Source organism: Bos taurus, chromosome 18 (genome assembly GCF_002263795.3).
Source record: "Bos taurus isolate L1 Dominette 01449 registration number 42190680 breed Hereford chromosome 18, ARS-UCD2.0, whole genome shotgun sequence".
Lineage (NCBI taxonomy): Eukaryota > Metazoa > Chordata > Mammalia > Artiodactyla > Bovidae > Bos > Bos taurus.
Window position 1 is genome coordinate 15,315,340 of NC_037345.1, and position 16,889 is coordinate 15,332,228.

Genomic DNA, 16,889 nt, shown 5'->3' on the forward strand with positions numbered 1-16,889 from the left:
TCTCTCAGAGCTATCTGAGATGCTGCCTCCTGGGCTGCAGTCCTCATTTTGCCTCAAATAAAACTTAGCTCACAACTCTCAAGTTGTACATCTTTTTTTAGTCAACAGCAAGTACCTTTACAAAAAAAAAAAAAAGCTACAAAGAGCTGAGCATCCATTCTCAACAAACGTTTACTGAATTCTTACTATGTGCTGCTAACACTCAGACGTTAGGTGAATACGTTGTGAATACAATGAACAAGAAAAACGCTGCTCCTGTCTTCTGGAGCTTACATGGTTAACGGGGGAGCCAGTAAAAAGGATCTAAATTTCTGATGCTAGAAAAGAAATTAAAAGAGGTAGTGGAGGTGGGGTAGCGTTTCAAATGGAGCTGTCAGAAAGCCTGACCACCTGGTATATACCAGCTGTTGGTCCTTTAATTTTCAGGACAATCCTTAAAGGCTGAGAGCTGATGTCCCTTTTGACAAGAAAACTGACGTTGAGAAGGGTAAAATTGGCAGTCAAGTCGCAAACTCCTAACCCCCACCCCACCCTTGCTTCCTACCAGCCCCTGTTGAGCGGCCACTGAACCCTGGATGATGAAACTTGGGGCGAGGACTGCACCATCTCTCCGCCGGTGTCCTTGCAGATGTTGGGGAAAGGGTTGTGTGGGGGAATGAGCGACGCGCCTCCAGGGAGAAGCACCAAATAGCTCTAAATTCGCAGAAAGCCGCGAGAAGAGCCCCCGCCAGGCCCCTCCGGGATCCCAGACTCTTCAGCCAGACAAAGAGCCCGCCCAGCCCAAGGCAGAGCCAGACCCTCGCTCCCGCCTCCAGCCCCGCCCCCAGATCAGGCCAGCGCGGGGCACTATGGGACTTGTAGTTAAACCAGCTCGCCACACCTGTTCTGAAAAACGACAAGGGAACTACAAGGCCCAGGAGCCAGCGGGCAGGCCCGGGCGGACTCGCGGGCTGTGGGTGTGTGAGCGCTGGGGGCCCGGTGCTGCGTGCGGGAGCTGGGATGCGGCTGCCGGCGCCTGAGCCGAGGAGCTGCTATAGGCGAGCTTTCTAGCCGGACTCGACGAAGGGGTGACCAGGCGGCGACAGGCACGTTGCATGCATGCATTGGGCTCAGCCTTTGCAAAATCCGGTTGTGCAGCGCTTTGGTTATGCAGCGGCGAGGTGCAGGGTCCGAGTCGCCGGGGGATGGGCACCCGTCCCCGAAGCCAGGCTGGCACCTCTCGCTGAAGGAGCCCTTGGCTGAGCTTGGGGGCGGGTGCCCGCGTGCCTGCCTTGGGCTGTGCGCGACGTGTTTGTTCTCTTTCCCTATTTGTCCCAAGGTTTCTCTCGGCGGCCGCGCGATGCAGCGGGCGGCGGCGCTGGTCCGGCGGGGCTGCTGCCCCCGGACCCTCGGCCCCTGGGGCCGCAGTCAGAGCAGCGCGGCCGCCGAGGCCTCGGCGGTGCTCAAAGTGCGGCCCGAGCGGAGCCGGCGCGAGCGCATCCTTACGCTCGAGTCCATGAACCCGCAGGTGAAGGCGGTAGAGTACGCGGTGCGGGGACCTATCGTGCTCAAGGCCGGCGAGATCGAGCTCGAGCTGCAGAGGGTGAGCGCGGGCCCCGAGCCCGCGTGGGGCGGGAGGGCCCCGGGAGGCCAGGGGGCACGGGTGGGGGCGAGGGGGGAGGAGTAGCAGCTGTCGCCTCCTGGGGTCCAACTGCTGTACTTCCTCCAGCCGCGTGGCCAAGCTCCTTCATTCGGCCAGTCTTGACTGAAATGAGAGAATGCCCTCCCCCCAACCCTTCCCTCACTAGTCCCCGGCACCTGGCACAAAGTAAGGCCCTCAGATATGGTTCACTTGTTGAACTGAATTCATCAATTATAATCGAGTGGCCCTTAGTGCCAGGCACTGCCTGCTATGTGGCTGTCCTACTTGAGTGGAACCAAGATCCACTGGGGCGTGAGGGTGAGGACAACGACAGGCAGGAAAGACATAAAGGAGAATTTCAGACATCACCTTAGGTACCAGAGGTGCCATGAAGGCTCTGAAGAGACCTGGGTGTTCTCCCGAAGCTTTTTCTCTCTGTGAGACCTTCTCTGTCATTCTTCCAGTAATGATTCCCTGACAAAAGTGGTCCGGCACAGTTCCTTCCCCTAGATCCCCTTTGGAACCTTGACTGACAGCCCGATTTTGTTCTCTGAGGATACAGTCGCCCACAGTGGGTAGCAGAGGCTTGGGCCTTTGGGGCCTTGGCAGGGTGGCCCTGGGACTTTCTTCCCCCTGGCCGCCGGCAGACTGGAATCTTGAGTTCACAGCTGTGTGTAAAGTGACCACACACCTGGTAGTGATTCCTGTCCCCCTACAACGAGGTGGCTCGGGTGGGTGAAAGAAATACCTCTGTAGTTTACCAGAGTTCTAACGCTGGTGGAATTCAGGAGGCAGAGTCCAGAGGATAATGTAAAAAATGTATATATTCCTAAGATTTATATGAGCAGATGAAGTAGTCACCCAGCTGCTTGCTCAAGGTAGACCTAACCCAGAAGGGGGAAGGGTTCTTTGATCTTACTCTCATAGGCACCAGAACTGAACGTCCTTGGGGGTGAGTTGGTCACTTAATGGTCCTTGAATGCTTGAGAAGAAGCCATGATGGGACCATGACTGTAACATGGGCACTTTGGGGCATTTGATGAGCTCACGGCTTGCTGAGACTTCATTGGGACACCCAGTTCTGCTGACTCAAAACAGTGAGTTGAATAAGTCAAGTCCAGTGTCTCCCTCTGACTCCTTGCAAGGCTAAGTTTAAAGATTGGTCCTTGAAAGGCTGGCTTGGTTTCTGTGCCTCCCTGTCCCAAAAGTGGACCACAGGCAGAAAAAAGGTTTCTGCTCCTTGTTGATATCTGGCAGACTGGAGCTGGCCCTCCTTGAGACAACAGTCTCCCTGTTAAACCTGAGATTAAATTGTTTCCGGTTTAGCACTTTACAACTGATTTCTCTGGTTCCAGAGCTGGTAGGGGTTCTAGGGATTATCTCTACCTTCTGTTAAATAGCATGGACTCCATGAAGTATGAGGATGGTTAGAATAGAAGGGAGACACTGTCTTTGCCTTCACGGAACTGATTGCCATGTTGTTCTCTGGGCCTGAACTTCTCTTCCTCCAATTCTTTAAGGATTGGTGGTTTATTATTATTATTATTTTTAGCAGGTAGAGAAAATGTGAGAGCATTCTAGGTGGAAGGAGGGCCGGGAGAAAAAACAAGGTTGGGAAGTTCTGGGCAAATAGGGGAGGGGACTGGTGCTGTTTGGAGAGCACTGTCTTGCAAGGGATATGCTAAATGAATGAGATGGAAAGGAGGGACTGGAGTCTGGTGTGCTGGGCTTAGGACTTTATAATTCAAAGTTTGGTGTGCAGTGGGCAACTAAGAAGATGTTCCAACAGGGTATGACTCCATCATTGAGCTAGAGAAATTTCTTGGTCATTTGGGCTGGAAACACACTGTGATTTCTAGGACAGATGGCTTCACTGCCATGTCCTACCCCTGAATAACTTGAGACATTCTTTCTGTCCATCTACATTCTCCGGTACTTTCATTCAAATTCATCCCTTCTTGTTCTCTCCTCACTTCGTCGAGTCTCAGTTGCCTGACTCTTGGTGCTGGAGATAATAGCCCCAGCCAAGCCAGTATAGCCTCGCTTAAATCTTTCATTCTTTAAAGACAGCCTCTCCATTTTGCTAGCTTAAGCATGTCCTCTTCTGAGAGAGCCATGTTTTCTTAGGGTTTCTCAGTCTTTTTTTTTTTTTTGGCTTAGCTTTGCACAGCTTCAGGTTTTGACTTCTGTTTTGAACTCTAATGATCGAAACTGGACTGATGTTGTTTTAAAGGGTTTGACTTGGTTAGAGATGGGATATGTAGGGAGTTGAGTGACTTGGGGGTAAATCTCTTGTCCTCTCTGGGCTTTGGTTTCCCTAGTCTATAAAAGAAGAGCAGTGGTCTGGGGGGCCCAGGGTTTCCCCAGGCCCTGACCTCTGTGCCTCTTTCTCCATTTGAAGGCCTTGTACTGCCTTATGGAATCACTTCACCAGGTGCTATGCTAACAGTACCGGCTGTTTGGCTGGACACGTGGCTCTGGTTTTTGCCTGTGGCGTGGCATGCCAGACAAGTCCCGTCCATTGTGGTAGGAGTGGGGGAAAATGCTCAGGAGAGCCTGAGGAGGAGGGGCACTTGGCCAAGAGCGTGTGAAAGGGGCCATTCTCCTCCAGCCTGGTCTGTGTGCTGTCAGGGAGGCCCTGTTTCTCCCTGACAGCAGCTCCAAGGGGGAGTACCTATCAGCTTTTCAGATCCTGGTGTTCCCTGGGAGCAGCACTTAAAAATAAACTGCCATTAGTAGGAGTTTTGAAAAGATCTGTCAGTTCTTCCTCAACCGACTTCCTTTTCCCTCGTTTTATGGGAGGAGGAAAGGAGGTTGACATAAGTGGAGACAGGAATGGCTTTTGTTTGTAAAAAGTACACAGAGTCAGGGCAAAACATTCATGAAGGGAAACACTGAATATATTAAAATCGCTGAATGCTGCACCGAGAAACAGATGAAAATGGAGAATGCTGGAGCACCTGCTGATAGTTAGCTAAGAGTGGAAACTCTGGATGTGTGAGGCACAAGCAAATTTCATAGGCTATTTTCTTTAGAGCGTAGAATAAAAGAAATTTGTAACATAGGCTTCCGTTTGGATGAACCCTCCATCCATCCGCCTTGCCCAAGTCACCAGGGACCTGCATCCTGGGCTTTGCCTTTATGTGCTGTGGGCTTCGCATCGTTCAGAACACCTTGGCCTCAATTATTCCTCTGTAAAATAGGGCCAATTTATTTCCACTGAAGACGAGTTGGAGATGGTTAGTGATGATGGTTTGAATAGCTAGAACCCTATCAGGATTCTGGCTGTCTGGGGAGAGATAACTGCACCAGCAACTTTCTGTTTTAGGTCAAAAGGTTATGTGAGTTTATATTAATATAAGCAGTTTTTCTTAAAAAAAAAAAAAAAAAAAACACTTTATGAGAAAGCAAAGGCTAGTTTTGCTCTCATTTTTTTTTTTTTTGGCTTTTTTTTGGCCTGTGCTGTGTGGTTTGCGGGATCTTAGTTCCCAATCAGAGATTGAACTCATGCCCTCAGCAGTGAATGCGTGGAGTCCCAGCCACTGCACCACCAGGGGATTTCCCAATCAGAACTCTTCAGGGTCTTGTTTTCAAGCTAACGAGAGTTGCCTGGAGGAGAGGTGCCGAGGGTCCCTCTTTCCTTGCCTTCCTTCTGAGTCTCTGGGTCTAGGAATGCGCTCTGTGGGATTGGCTCCCTCCTGCCTGCAGCTTAGGCTTGCTGCCTTAAATTATACTGTTCGGAGCTCATTCACCTTTCATCCCTGCTCTGCCCTGCAAATCTCTGCTTCTACGGTTGACCCTCCCACAGACTCCCACAGTTCAGGAGCCTTTCGTCCAGCCTTCCCCGCTTCCGTGGTTAGAAAATTCAGCCCTTGGAGTTCCCACCTTCTCTTAATCTCAGGCCTGTGTAGGTTTGGCTCAGTTTCTTCCAGGTTTGTTTGTCACGTTGGCTAGGGCCAGACCCTGTGCTGAGTCTCGTTTCTTCTGCTATGCAGCGCAGCTGTTTTCAAGGACCCTGGAGGCTAGTCGGGTTTGTCCCTGAGACTTCCTTCTGGAGCCCTCTGGGGGACTTCATGTCTGCCCCAGTGCTGCTCACTGGTCCTGAGGTCTTTTCACATGGCCTTTCTGGCCTGGGGCCAGCTGTGCCCTCTCTCCCTTCTCTGAGCCTGCTTCTTCATCAGCCAGCACTCTGAAAGTGGTGGCCTCTCCGATGTTGCCCACTTCTGTCACAGAGCATGATTCATAAGTTTTCGTGAATGAAACGGAGGTTCTCTGGGGAGTAACCATCCTACCAAGCCTCCCCACTGGCATGTCGCATGAAATGACAGGAGCCACCCCTACCTTGAGGAAAATGCCTGTGCCTGTTGGAATTGTCCATTGTTCGAATGCTGCACCTATGAACTGGGAAGGACAGTCATAACAATGATAAAGGCGTTATCATTGTCCTTCCTTTTTCCTTCCCAATAACACCTTCTGAAATATGCCATCTCCAGAGCCTGGGGGCCTGCTCCCTGAGCCTTTCTTGACCTGAATGGTGGGAAGGGAGGCCCCTGCGATGGATCTCATCTCAGTGCCCTCCGGTGAGGCAGCTCTGGGCAGGATGTGTGTGGGTGAGTTAGACACGTGGGCTCTAGGATGCTAGGAATTGGAACTAAGAAGCTACGTGCTGCCCTGGCTGGCTCCTGGGGGCAGGGCTGAGGTGAGGTCTCCATTGGGTGTGCTTGCCAGACTTGGATGAGTCACTGTGGGTAGAAGTCTGCCCCTGGCTCCTTGGTATTTCCCAACCCACGTAGAACTCAAGTACATAGATACAGGAGTCTCCTTTGTATGGTGGCCCTTAGCTGGGCAGCCCAGTCCATTCAGAGGAGGCAGTTTCCCACCCACTAGCTCATCCATCATAGCAAAGTATCTGGAGCCTGTGGGTACCCAGACCCAAGAAAGGAGATGCTCCATACTCCCAGGCTGCTTGAGTTGATTGAGCAGTGCAGGGTGGAGGGGACAAGGAACATCCAGGGATCTGATTATTTTTCTCCCTCCATGGGGCTGGCCCAGGGCCCACAGCTATGGTATATGTCCTGCCCTCGACCGTGAACAGATTTACTCCCCACCAAAGAGTGGACTGTGCCCACACCGTGGAAATCACCTGAGTTCAGCTGGCCAGGCCTAGGGGGCCATGGCGATGGAGTCAGACTAACAGAGGGTCCCACGCCAGGAGCTCAGGCCAGTGTGGGTGGGGGAGTCCTACCCTTTGCACACAGTGGCCTGGGTTGCTCAGCCTGTGGGATGAGCCCTGAGGCCACACGCCCTGCAGCCTGTCTCCAGCGTGTCTGACTTCACCCCTGGCCCAGTCCTGGGCAGTAGGCAGTGTTACCCCCTTCCTTGCCACCCCCCACCCCCTACCCCGAGATGTCTTTCCATATTTGCCAGCCCTGAAGAACTTGGTGAAAAGGGCAGAAGGGAATTCTACCCCCTTCAACCCAAACAGAGCTTTTCGACTCATTAGGCCTGGTTTATGGAAGTCCAGGGCTGCCTCCAGGCTTCCCTGGTGGCTCAGATGGTAAAGAATCTGCCTGCAGTGCAGGAGATGTGGGTTCAGTCCCTGGATTGGGAAGATCCCCTGGAGGGAGGCATGGCAACCCACTTCAGTATTCTTGCCTCAAGAATCCCCATGAACATAGGAGCCTGGCAGGCTACAGTCTAGAGAGTTGCAAAGGGTTCGACGTGACTGAGCACAGCACAGGGCTGTTTCTGGGGTGCCCTCCTCAGCCCCTTGTGCCTCCTGGCTCCTAAAGCAGCTGGAGAATTCCATATGGGAGGGCTTAGGGGTGGCAAATGAGAGTCAAGAAAGCTTGTTTGGCAGCTGCATTCATTCCTTAAGCCCACTGGTCTTTACTTTAAGGTGTGTCTTACTGAGTTAAAAAGGGGAACGTTTTCTAAAGTTGCTTTTATTCACACATGTGAAATGGAGAAGACAAGTATCAGAATCATAGAATTGTACCCTTAAAATTTGTATTTAGCATGCCTTTGGGAACAGGGCAGCTGGAGATGGGAAGGTGGCCATTCCGCGCAGGCCACCCCTTGCCGCACCGCCTTCTTCCCCCACGGTGACCCTTGCAGTCTTGCTCCTGGTCTGGTCCAGCTTTGTAACATGATATTTGTACTCTGCCAAGTGCTTTCATACTGTTTGTCTCAGATAATCCTTTCAGCTGCTCTGGGAGGTTCTTGAACCTACTGTTGATTCTCTTATAGTGGCTAATTCTGGATTTATCAGGGAACTGTGTGGAGCTCCCATATTTCCAGATCCCCACAGTTCTCCTTCCAAACCATATTTTCTCCTTTGCAGCAGCCAGGGTGTCCCATAGTCACTTCCCAGCGATGTTGTTGCTACGGTTTCCGAGTTCCTTCTCTCTCTGCCATCTCTGCTCTGTGTAAACACATTGCTCAGGCAGTGGCCTCACTTTTGCTCTTCAACTAGACATCTTTATCCCTGATGCTTTTTTTTTCTTTTCAGTATGAAGCTCAGTCCACATTCTTCATTTTTCAAAGACAGGGTTGCAAGAGAATGACCCCCGAGAGGTCCCTGCGGATCAGTGTCTTCTGGCAGGAAGGCTGGCTGCAGTGTCCCATCAATCACTTAGGGGTGGAGGTGGAGCTGGCAGCTGTGGGACCCTCTCCTGATGCTTTCTGCTGCTGACCCCCTCCCTCCTTCCCACCGCATTTGCCCCAGGGTCAGCATGGACCTATAGCTGCCTCAGAGTTCTCTGGCAGCCCAGGGAAGTTCTTCTAGCCTTCTCAGAAAGTGGATAACCTTTTGAAGCCTTAATTTCCCAATCTATAAAATGGGATTAATACAAGCCCTTCCTCATGGGGGTGGTTGTGAAGGTTAAATGGGACCAAGCATATCAAGCGCTTGGCACCTGGCAAGGCTCAGAATAGGGCTGCTTACTAATATCCTGTTGACCATTGCTCGGCTTCTGAAATCTAGGGTCTGAGAATCCCTAAGTAACCACCTATTGCATTCTCTCTACTCAGGGTATCAAAAAACCGTTCACTGAGGTCATCCGTGCCAACATCGGGGATGCCCAGGCCATGGGCCAGCAGCCAATCACCTTCCTGCGACAGGTGAGCTGGCCCTCAGGAACCGAGGCCCCTGGGGTAGCAGGGAGGCAACCTGACAGCCAAGCCTATTAAATTGCCTCTTCCTCCTTGCCTGTCCAGCCCCTCAAGACCCAGCAGGCACTAGAATCCCACAGGGAGATGCCACTGAAGCAGCAACCCCCTCCAGCGCCTGATGGCTCCTCTGGTTCTCTCCAGCAGGCTCCTCCCCTTCCTTCCAAGGCTGTCTAAAATCCCTAAGCCCATTCTGAGGTCGCTGTAGTGTACAAGACTCCCAGGTGAATGGTCCTGGATGCTGCATTCGGACCTGGGTTGCTGAGGGCATCAGAGAGTAGATGAAGGCTGGGAGGTGGTGCGTGGGGATCTAGATATGGTTTCCCAAGTGAGAATCCCCAGATTTGAGTGTTGGCTCTGTTGCTGATCAGCTGGGTGGCTTTGGGCAAGTGGAAGTCACCAGAGCACTGCCACAGAGGACTTCTGGGGACCTCCATGAGATGATGAACATGACGGCCTTCAAGAGGCACATTTCCATGTTTCAGTTTGAGTGCCAACTGCAAAGATGCTGCATGGGCCCAACTTGTGAGATTGGTGGGCTTGGGGGAAAAGAAAAGGTGGGAGAGTGCCACAGCATCTGCTAGATAGAGGCTGGAGACCAGCTGTGGGGAAGGCGTTTTCCTAGAGAGGAAATGGGGCCAATACTGGAGCAAAATTTGGTCTTTGTGTGGTTAAGGTTCGTAGGCTGAGGCCGGCAGGAAAGCTGAGTGCTGAACACCCCGGTCTTCCTTTCCTGCCGGTACTTCCTGCTGCAGGGGCTGGCACACAGGAGCGGCAAACTTTGCCCTGCTCTCTGGATGGCAGGTGTTGGGGGCCCCAGGGCCTCAGCCTGCAGGCCCTCAGGGAATTCACACAGGGTATGGGGAGAAGAACTGAGGCCGGTGATGACCTCAGGAACGTCCACTGAATGGACTCCCGTGGCATTGCTGCTGACTCAGGAGTGTGCCAGCTGCCTGTGAGTGTCAGAGGCCTCAAGCTGGGCCCATGATGAGGAAGTGGATCAGACCAGACAGAGTGGCTCTGCGCGGGAGGTGGAGGTGGGAGGACGTTAGAGCATCCTGCTTGTCCTGAAAGCTTGTCCTGGAAGCACATAGCTTAGGAGAGGAGAGGTCCAAAGTGGCCTCGCTCTGCAGAGGTTCCCCACACGTGCCTGGGGCTCTGGGTGTGAACAGGCTCCTGTTGCCTCAGCCTTTTCTGACTGGCTGGCACACTCCCAGATCCAGCCCTGCTGCTGGCCACAGCGGACCCAGCCTCTGCCACCTGGTGCTGGCTTCCTCCAGCCTTCATAAGCGCCCCAGAGCGGGAGGACAAGCCAGGTCACCGCCCGTTGCACAAATTTATTTGAGGCAAAGCCGGGCTCCAAGAAGCCTGAGCCTGCCCGAAGCCCCCAGCTGGTGTCAGAGCCGTGAGCCCCACCTCATCTCGTTGCTCCTGGCACTGCTCCTAAGCTTCCAGCTTAGACTTGCCTGCTGAGCGGGGGTTTACTGACACTTTTGCAAACATTTCCTTGCGTAATCCTCTTAATTTGTGAGGTTAGGGTGATTTTCTCTGTTACAGAAGTGAAAAAGCTGACTCGGTTTTCACTTCTGGCCAGGAAAGGGGGTGATGGTGAGGAGGGGTGGGGGCGGGGCATGGGGGGGCGCTCAGCCTGTAAGGAGGGGGGTCTCTGCAGTCTTGTCAGCTGGGGTGTACCTGTCTGCTCAGTCCCAGCTCCCTGCTCTGGAACCCCTGGTTCTATGGCCTTGGCTATGTGAGCTGCTGGCCTTTATGGAGGAGCTGGGCCGAGTAGCAGCCTCGTTTTGTTCCCTGGCTCCTCTGGTGGCCCACCCTTGGCCCGAGCCCAGGTCATCAGGGACCCTGCCTCTCACCATCTCCCTTCCGCTGCAGAGCATCCACTGTCCTCCTCCCCACCCGTCCCCAGACCCTCCCCACAGGCGGGGGCCCTCGTGGAGAGTCCGGCGGTGACACTGCCCCTCAGAGACATCCTTGGTGCCCCTCTGGGGTGGGAGGTTGCGGAGAGCCCAGCCCATGCCTCTGTTCCCCCAGGTAATGGCACTGTGCACCTACCCGAACCTGTTGGACAGCCCCAGCTTCCCAGAAGATGCTAAGAAACGAGCCCGGCGCATCCTACAGGCTTGCGGCGGGAACAGCCTGGGTGAGGCCTCGACTTGCCAGGTCCCAGCGGGCGTGAAAAGAACGTGTGTTCCCAGCATGGGCCTGGCCGGGCCCCTCACGGCGGGTTATGCGTTGAGCGAGTGTGTGAGTGTGTGTGGGGTGGCCGACAGGCCGAGTCAGGGAAAAATACTCTCCTTGTCCGTGCTCTGTGAGCCTCCTGTTTGCCGAGCTGATGGGGTCAGTGCTGTCTCTTGGTGGATTGGGGGCACTTCAGGCTCGAGAGTCTGCATTTGGCAGGATTTGGGGTTTCCAGGGGGAGCCAGCTGTGACGCTGAGCCCACCGCACCCTCAGGGCAGAAGGTTGAGCTTGAGCCGGGAGGCCAGAAGGAGGTACGTTGCCCAGCTGGTCCGGCTTCTCACTCCGCTGTGGCCCCCTTTGGTGGCTTCCTCGCTGTGGAGGTGCCCCCCCTTACCCACCACGTGTGTGTTGTGTTCCTGACACCGGCCTGGGCCCCTTTGTGCCCCTTTGTGCCCGGAGCCCACGCCCGGCCCCAGGGGCCTCTGAGTGGGGAGGCCCTGTGGATGTGAAGGCATCTTCTCTCCCTTCCCTGCTGAGGTGGATTTCCAGCCCCTGGGCGGCTGGCTCTTTGTTCTCATCTCATGTTCTCTTTCTTGTTTATTTTTGCCTCATTCCTTTGCCCCGTGGAATACATAGGGAATCCGGCTCCCCTTGTCCTGAGGAGAAGTTGTCCATAGGGCTTTTTAGGAAGCTTGCCTGAATGTTCCAAAACCTGGGACAGGGATTCTTGTGGCTCGTTCAGCAGGGTATCAGCTGCCCTCGGCCTCTCCGTCACCTCCCCGCCTTTCCCCTCCCCTTTCTGCTCTGTCCCTTTATGGACATCACTAGGCTTAGCCTTCCTGGCTGTGATCACCCCACTAGCCCTCCGTCCAAGCCTGTGTCCTTCGTGTGTCCCTCTCAGGAAGGGGCCCGCCGCCCTTTGCCTCCCTGCCAGCCAGCCTGGGTGGGGTGTGGGCCAGCACCTTGTGGGGCAAGGCCTAAACCACAAGCTGGCAGAGGGCAGCGCCACAGCTCAGAGGCCCGGCCTCCAGGCTCTTTCCCTCTGCACCCTCTGCCCGGCCCAGAGGACAAAGGCGCTTCTCAGAGATCCGTGGCCTTCGGCCTGAGGCTCCAGGAAGCGCAACCCAGAGGTGGGGGGAGGGGGGTTGCTGTCTGCGCGAATGTCTGGGGAACTGGGAAGGGATCTTGTTCCAGGGACAAGCCTCATCAACAAGTTTTTTCTGTGTCAGCCAGGTAGGGCTGGGGGAATGATGTGGGGAGGCCATGTCCATGTGAGTCAGGCCTGTCTGCGTTCTGTATGAGGAGCTCAGCAGGATGGGTGAGGGAAGTGCTCTCTGAGCCTCTTTCCTCATCCTTGAACTAGGAGATACTTTGTACCCACCTCCTGGGCTTGCAGGCAAGTTGCTGTTTGTGCTGCTTGTCACGTGTGGAGAAGCCCCACCCTGGCGGTCACTACCTGTTTCTGCCCATTGTGGGAGGAAGGGCAGTGTTCTGGCAGAGGGTGGAACAATGGGAGTGGCGCTCTGTCAGCGAAGGCTTGGGTAACCTGAGCACTGTCCACAAAAATGAAGGAAATGGAAGCTACGCCCAGGGCCACCCTGACCCAAGGAAGGATTATAAAGGGGCTCACCTGGACGTGTTTTTATCATGCCCTTTAAAGTTATTTTTTATTGGGGCTTCATTTATTTTTTGTTTGAGTAATCCAGTTCTCAGGTTGTGTCCTGAATCTTAAGTGGGGTTGAGGTGAAACCTAGACACATCTGGGGGTGGTAGGAGATGGGAGAGAACGCCCTCCTCCAGCCCCTCTTGGAGCCCGGGCTGTGGACCAGGCACTGCTCTAGGCCCCGAGGGACACTGGGGAAGGCAGGTGGAGTTTCTGTGCTCATGACTCGCTGTCATATTTGGGAGAAACAAACATGGAAAAGAATTAAGACAAAAACATAATTCCCAGTTTTCATGAGTTCCTGGTGAACAAGCAGACAGTTATGGGGTTTGAACAAGGGATTCTAATGGAGAGGGAGGGTTTAAGGAGAAAGTGTTTCAAGTCCATGTAGAGGATGAGTAAGAGTATCTGCTAATGAATCCCAGACAGAGAAAATGGTGTGTGTAAAGGCCCTGAGGCTTAGGAGCTGAGTGTGACTGAGTGAAGGGGTTTGGATGCAATGACGCTGGGTGATTTGGTAGCTGTCGCTGATCTGTGGACTGTGGGAGGCAGGTTGCCGTCGGGTTCAGGGCAGAGTGTCCTACACAGGAGTGTGGTGGGGCGGGCCTAGCTGGGGGTAGGTGCTGCAGAGATGCACAGAAGAAATAGGTGATGGTTCCTGCCTGCAAGTCAACATGGGGAGGCAAGGATTCATCTGTGGAAGGTAACTGGAGAAATCAGAAAGGCTGGGGTGAAGCCATTTCTCAGACTTCTTGAGAGGCTAGATCTGAGCTCTGAAGAATCAGGGTACCTCAGAACAAAACAGAAGATGGAAAGCCTGTGGCCGGCAGGAACAGAGAGCTTGCTAGTGGGGAAAGGCCTGGGAATGCAGGGAAGCAGATGAACTAGAGGCAGGAAGAAGAGGAGGCTTAGCTGGTGTGGAAGTGGCCAGGCCCCATGGAGTGGAGCAGAGGGCAGTGAAAGAAGGCAGAGGGAAACAGCACGGGAAGCTTTCTGGGCTCGGGAGCCCAGGAAATATCAAGACACCCAGTGGAAGGAGGATTCTCTAACAGTGGCGTCTGCAGATGCCCTCGAGTACCCCCAAAGCACGCGACAGGACTCTACTCTCCACCCAGATTTGGTGCGTGTTAATGTTTGCCACCTGAACTCTTAGAGGAGTGGTGCCGCTCCCCCCCCAGTTTACAATTATCCGAGGGGATAGGCCAGCCCAGTGCTACACTTCCCCTCCCCCCCTAGTTTACAATTATCCGAGGGGATAGGCCAGCCCAGTGCTACACTTCCCCCCCAGTTTACAATTATCCGAGGGGATGGGCCAGCCCAGTGCTACACTTCCCCGCCTAGTTTACAATTATCCGAGGGGATAGGCCAGCCCAGTGCTACACAGGCCCTTAAACCGGGCGCCTCCTGGTGGTGCTGTTGCAGTCCTTAGGAGGAAGTTGGCTGGTTTTCTTTAAACGTGGTATAAAACTCAAATGGGATAAAAGAATATAGAGTGAAAGATCTGCCTCCCACTTCTGAGCCCAAGCCTCCTGGATCATGTCCCCGGAGAATTCGCCTCGCCAGTTTGAGTCTCCTTCTAGAAAGATTTTGTGCATGTGCAGGCACCTATTTTCAGTTTTTTTCAAAAACGTAAGTAGTGGCCTGACATCCTGAAAACATTTGTATGCCTACAGTAAATGCACAGATATTAATGTACAGCACCTGTGCGTGCACGCCTGTGTAACCCGTGCCCAGATCATGACAACGAACGCTCTCAGCGCCACAAAAGGCCCCTCTGTGCCCCTTTGCCGAAAATACTCCCAAGCCCAAAGTGGTCACCGCTGTTTTTGAACTTCACTTTAACTGGTGGTTTGGATTTGGCTCCTAACTGGCGGCCTGAGCATGCTGTTGCCATAGGGTGAGGGTAGGTGCGTCATGCCCAGCAGCCCCAAAGAACCTGTGGTTAGTGCCTGTCAGGGCTCTAGATTCCTGGGATGGCAGGTGGTGCCATTTTGGGGTGACCCTTCTGTCAGGTTCTTTGGAACCGTGTGTAGGCAGCAGTGATAAAACCATAGCAGTCCCAGCTGTAATGGATCGTGCTGTCGCGGAAGGCATGTAAAGCCAAGCAGGGTGGGTAGAGCAGGTATGAGCACCATTTAACTGGTTAGAAGTCAGGGCCTGGGATAATGCTTGAAGTATAAGTAGGTTCGGGTGGGTAGATGAACAGACGGGCAGATGGGTGGGTGAGTGGGCGGGCAGGTGAGTGGGTGTGTGGATGAATGGATGGATAGCAGATGAGCGAATGGTTGGATGAGTGGGCAGACGCTTGGGTAGGTGGAGGGATGACAGGATGGGTGGATGAAGCCCAGACAGGTGGTTAAGCAGCTTGCCACAATTCCAGAACCTAGAGCCGTGGGAATAGGGCACCACTGAGACTCCTTGACCTCCCCCAGCCTCCCACCCCCAGTTAATTATATAGATATCTCAGACTGCATGGAGCCAGATCTTCCCTCTAGTCACTGTCTTGCTTGCTGTCTTACAGGCTCTTACAGTGCTAGCCAGGGCGTCAACTGTATCCGTGAAGATGTAGCTGCCTACATCACCAGGAGAGATGGCGGTGTACCTGCAGACCCGGATAACATTTACCTGACCACTGGAGCTAGTGACGGCATTTCTGTACGTGTCGGAGCGGCTCATTGTTGCTCACTGTTCACCCACATGAACAGCCTTGCGCGTTAGGGCCGATGCGTGAGCCTGTGGGCTGTTAAAGGGGGGCAGGCCTGGGCAGAGAGGTTGGCCACCCTCTGCTCCCTGCTGTCTGCCCCACCTGAACTTTTAGAGAAGTGGTGCAGCTTTTAGAGAAATGGTAGCCTGCTTTCCTTACTGTGTTAAGTCTTTGTGAACCTGGACACTCCTGCAGCCTCAGTTTCCCTCCTCCAGCTGGGAGAAGTCACAGGGCACTTGAGAGTGATCTTCCTGGCATCAGCCTTTCTCTTACTCAGCATATATGCTGTCTCTCCTCTGCCAGGCACTGTGCCAGGTGCGGGGAAGTCATGGGGAACCAAACACATTTGGTCTCTGCTTAGACATCAGTACTGGATCCGACTAACACTAACAGCACATAAATACATGTCAGATCGCAAGCTTTCAGTTTCTCTTCTGGATGAGGACAAAGTGTTAACAGAAGGGAGCAGCAGGAACTCTGACCTGGGGCTGGTGAGGGCAGGAAGGTTTCTCCAAGGAAGACTGAGCAGATAGAGATCTGGAGACTGCGTAGATGTGAACTCAGGGAGGCAGGGAGGGACAGATTCAGGGCAGAAGGTCAACATATGCTGAGGCCTTGGGCTGGAAGGAGGCTGCATGTTTGGAAATGGAGCATTGTGGGGCAAGCACATGTGGGGAGGGGCAGTTACCAGCAACATGCTGGGAGGCAGGTGGAGCCTGAGTCCTAAGGTATTGTTGTCCTAAGAGCCGTGGGAGCCACTGAAGGATCTGAAGCAGACAGGGTCATAATTAGATTTACGTTCTTAAGCTTAAACTGTGGCAGGAGGGAGCATAGTAGATGTGAGAGTGTTTAGGAGACAAGAGAAGAGGCGGCTTGGGCTGGGCATCAGCCGTGGATGAGGTGAAGAGGGGCTGGTATCAAGGGGTCGATAGGAGAAGGGGCTGAACCTGTGGTCTGAGGTTCACCTGCAGCCTGTTCCCTTCCAGCACCCTCCCCCCACGCCCAGTCAGTTCTGGGGGCCATCCGCTCACTTGTCCTCCCTTCTTTTAATAAGTTATGTTTGTCTGTGTCTCTTAACCTCCAAGGCTCTTGTTTCGGATGTTTATTAAATGATTTCGTCCTTTGCTGAAGCCTCTCAAGTGCATTAAACTCTTCCTTGAGCCCGGGAGGAAACTGAGGCCCAGAAACCTTAGGTGGTCTGCCTGCTGTTAAGAGCCTCTTGAGGCATTGGAGATTATAGTATTGGACTCAGGCCCCCAGCCACGGCATCTTCCACTGTATGCTGCCATCACGGCGCCTCTCCATTCCCAGAGAAGCCCAGGTATGGGTAGAGGTTCCAGAGGCAGGTGTGGGGAAGAGTCTTCAAGATTTAGTGAAAAGAATCAAGCCGTTACACTGGCATTGTTGTAGCAAGGAACTGAGCCTGAGAAAGGCGCTAAGTCTTCATGTAAGGCTTAGAAAAGTAAAACTCACCCAGAAGAGTTTGGGCTTATGAATTCAGTGAATTACTGCCACCCCCACTAATGCCCCACAGGAC

At 53.6% G+C, this 16,889-nt stretch overlaps 1 protein-coding gene across 3 annotated transcripts in view; it reads left to right on the forward strand.

Annotated features, from left to right (window-relative positions):
• The first annotated feature begins 980 nt into the window (after positions 1-980).
• GPT2 (glutamic--pyruvic transaminase 2) overlaps positions 981-16,889 on the forward strand; it is a 34,743-nt gene continuing 18,834 nt past the window's right edge. Inside the window, exons 1-5 of one of the 3 annotated variants that reach the window (XM_005218738.5) lie at positions 981-1,085; positions 1,319-1,582; positions 8,654-8,743; positions 10,838-10,946; positions 15,170-15,303. In XM_005218738.5, the coding sequence (XP_005218795.1) occupies positions 1,340-1,582; positions 8,654-8,743; positions 10,838-10,946; positions 15,170-15,303 (576 nt within the window). In that variant the 5' untranslated portion in view covers positions 981-1,085; positions 1,319-1,339. Of the gene's footprint in view, positions 1,086-1,318; positions 1,583-2,521; positions 2,719-8,653; positions 8,744-10,837; positions 10,947-15,169; positions 15,304-16,889 lie in introns of those variants that run through there. The other 2 variants (NM_001193187.3, XM_024978567.2) reach the window with 2 other exon arrangements.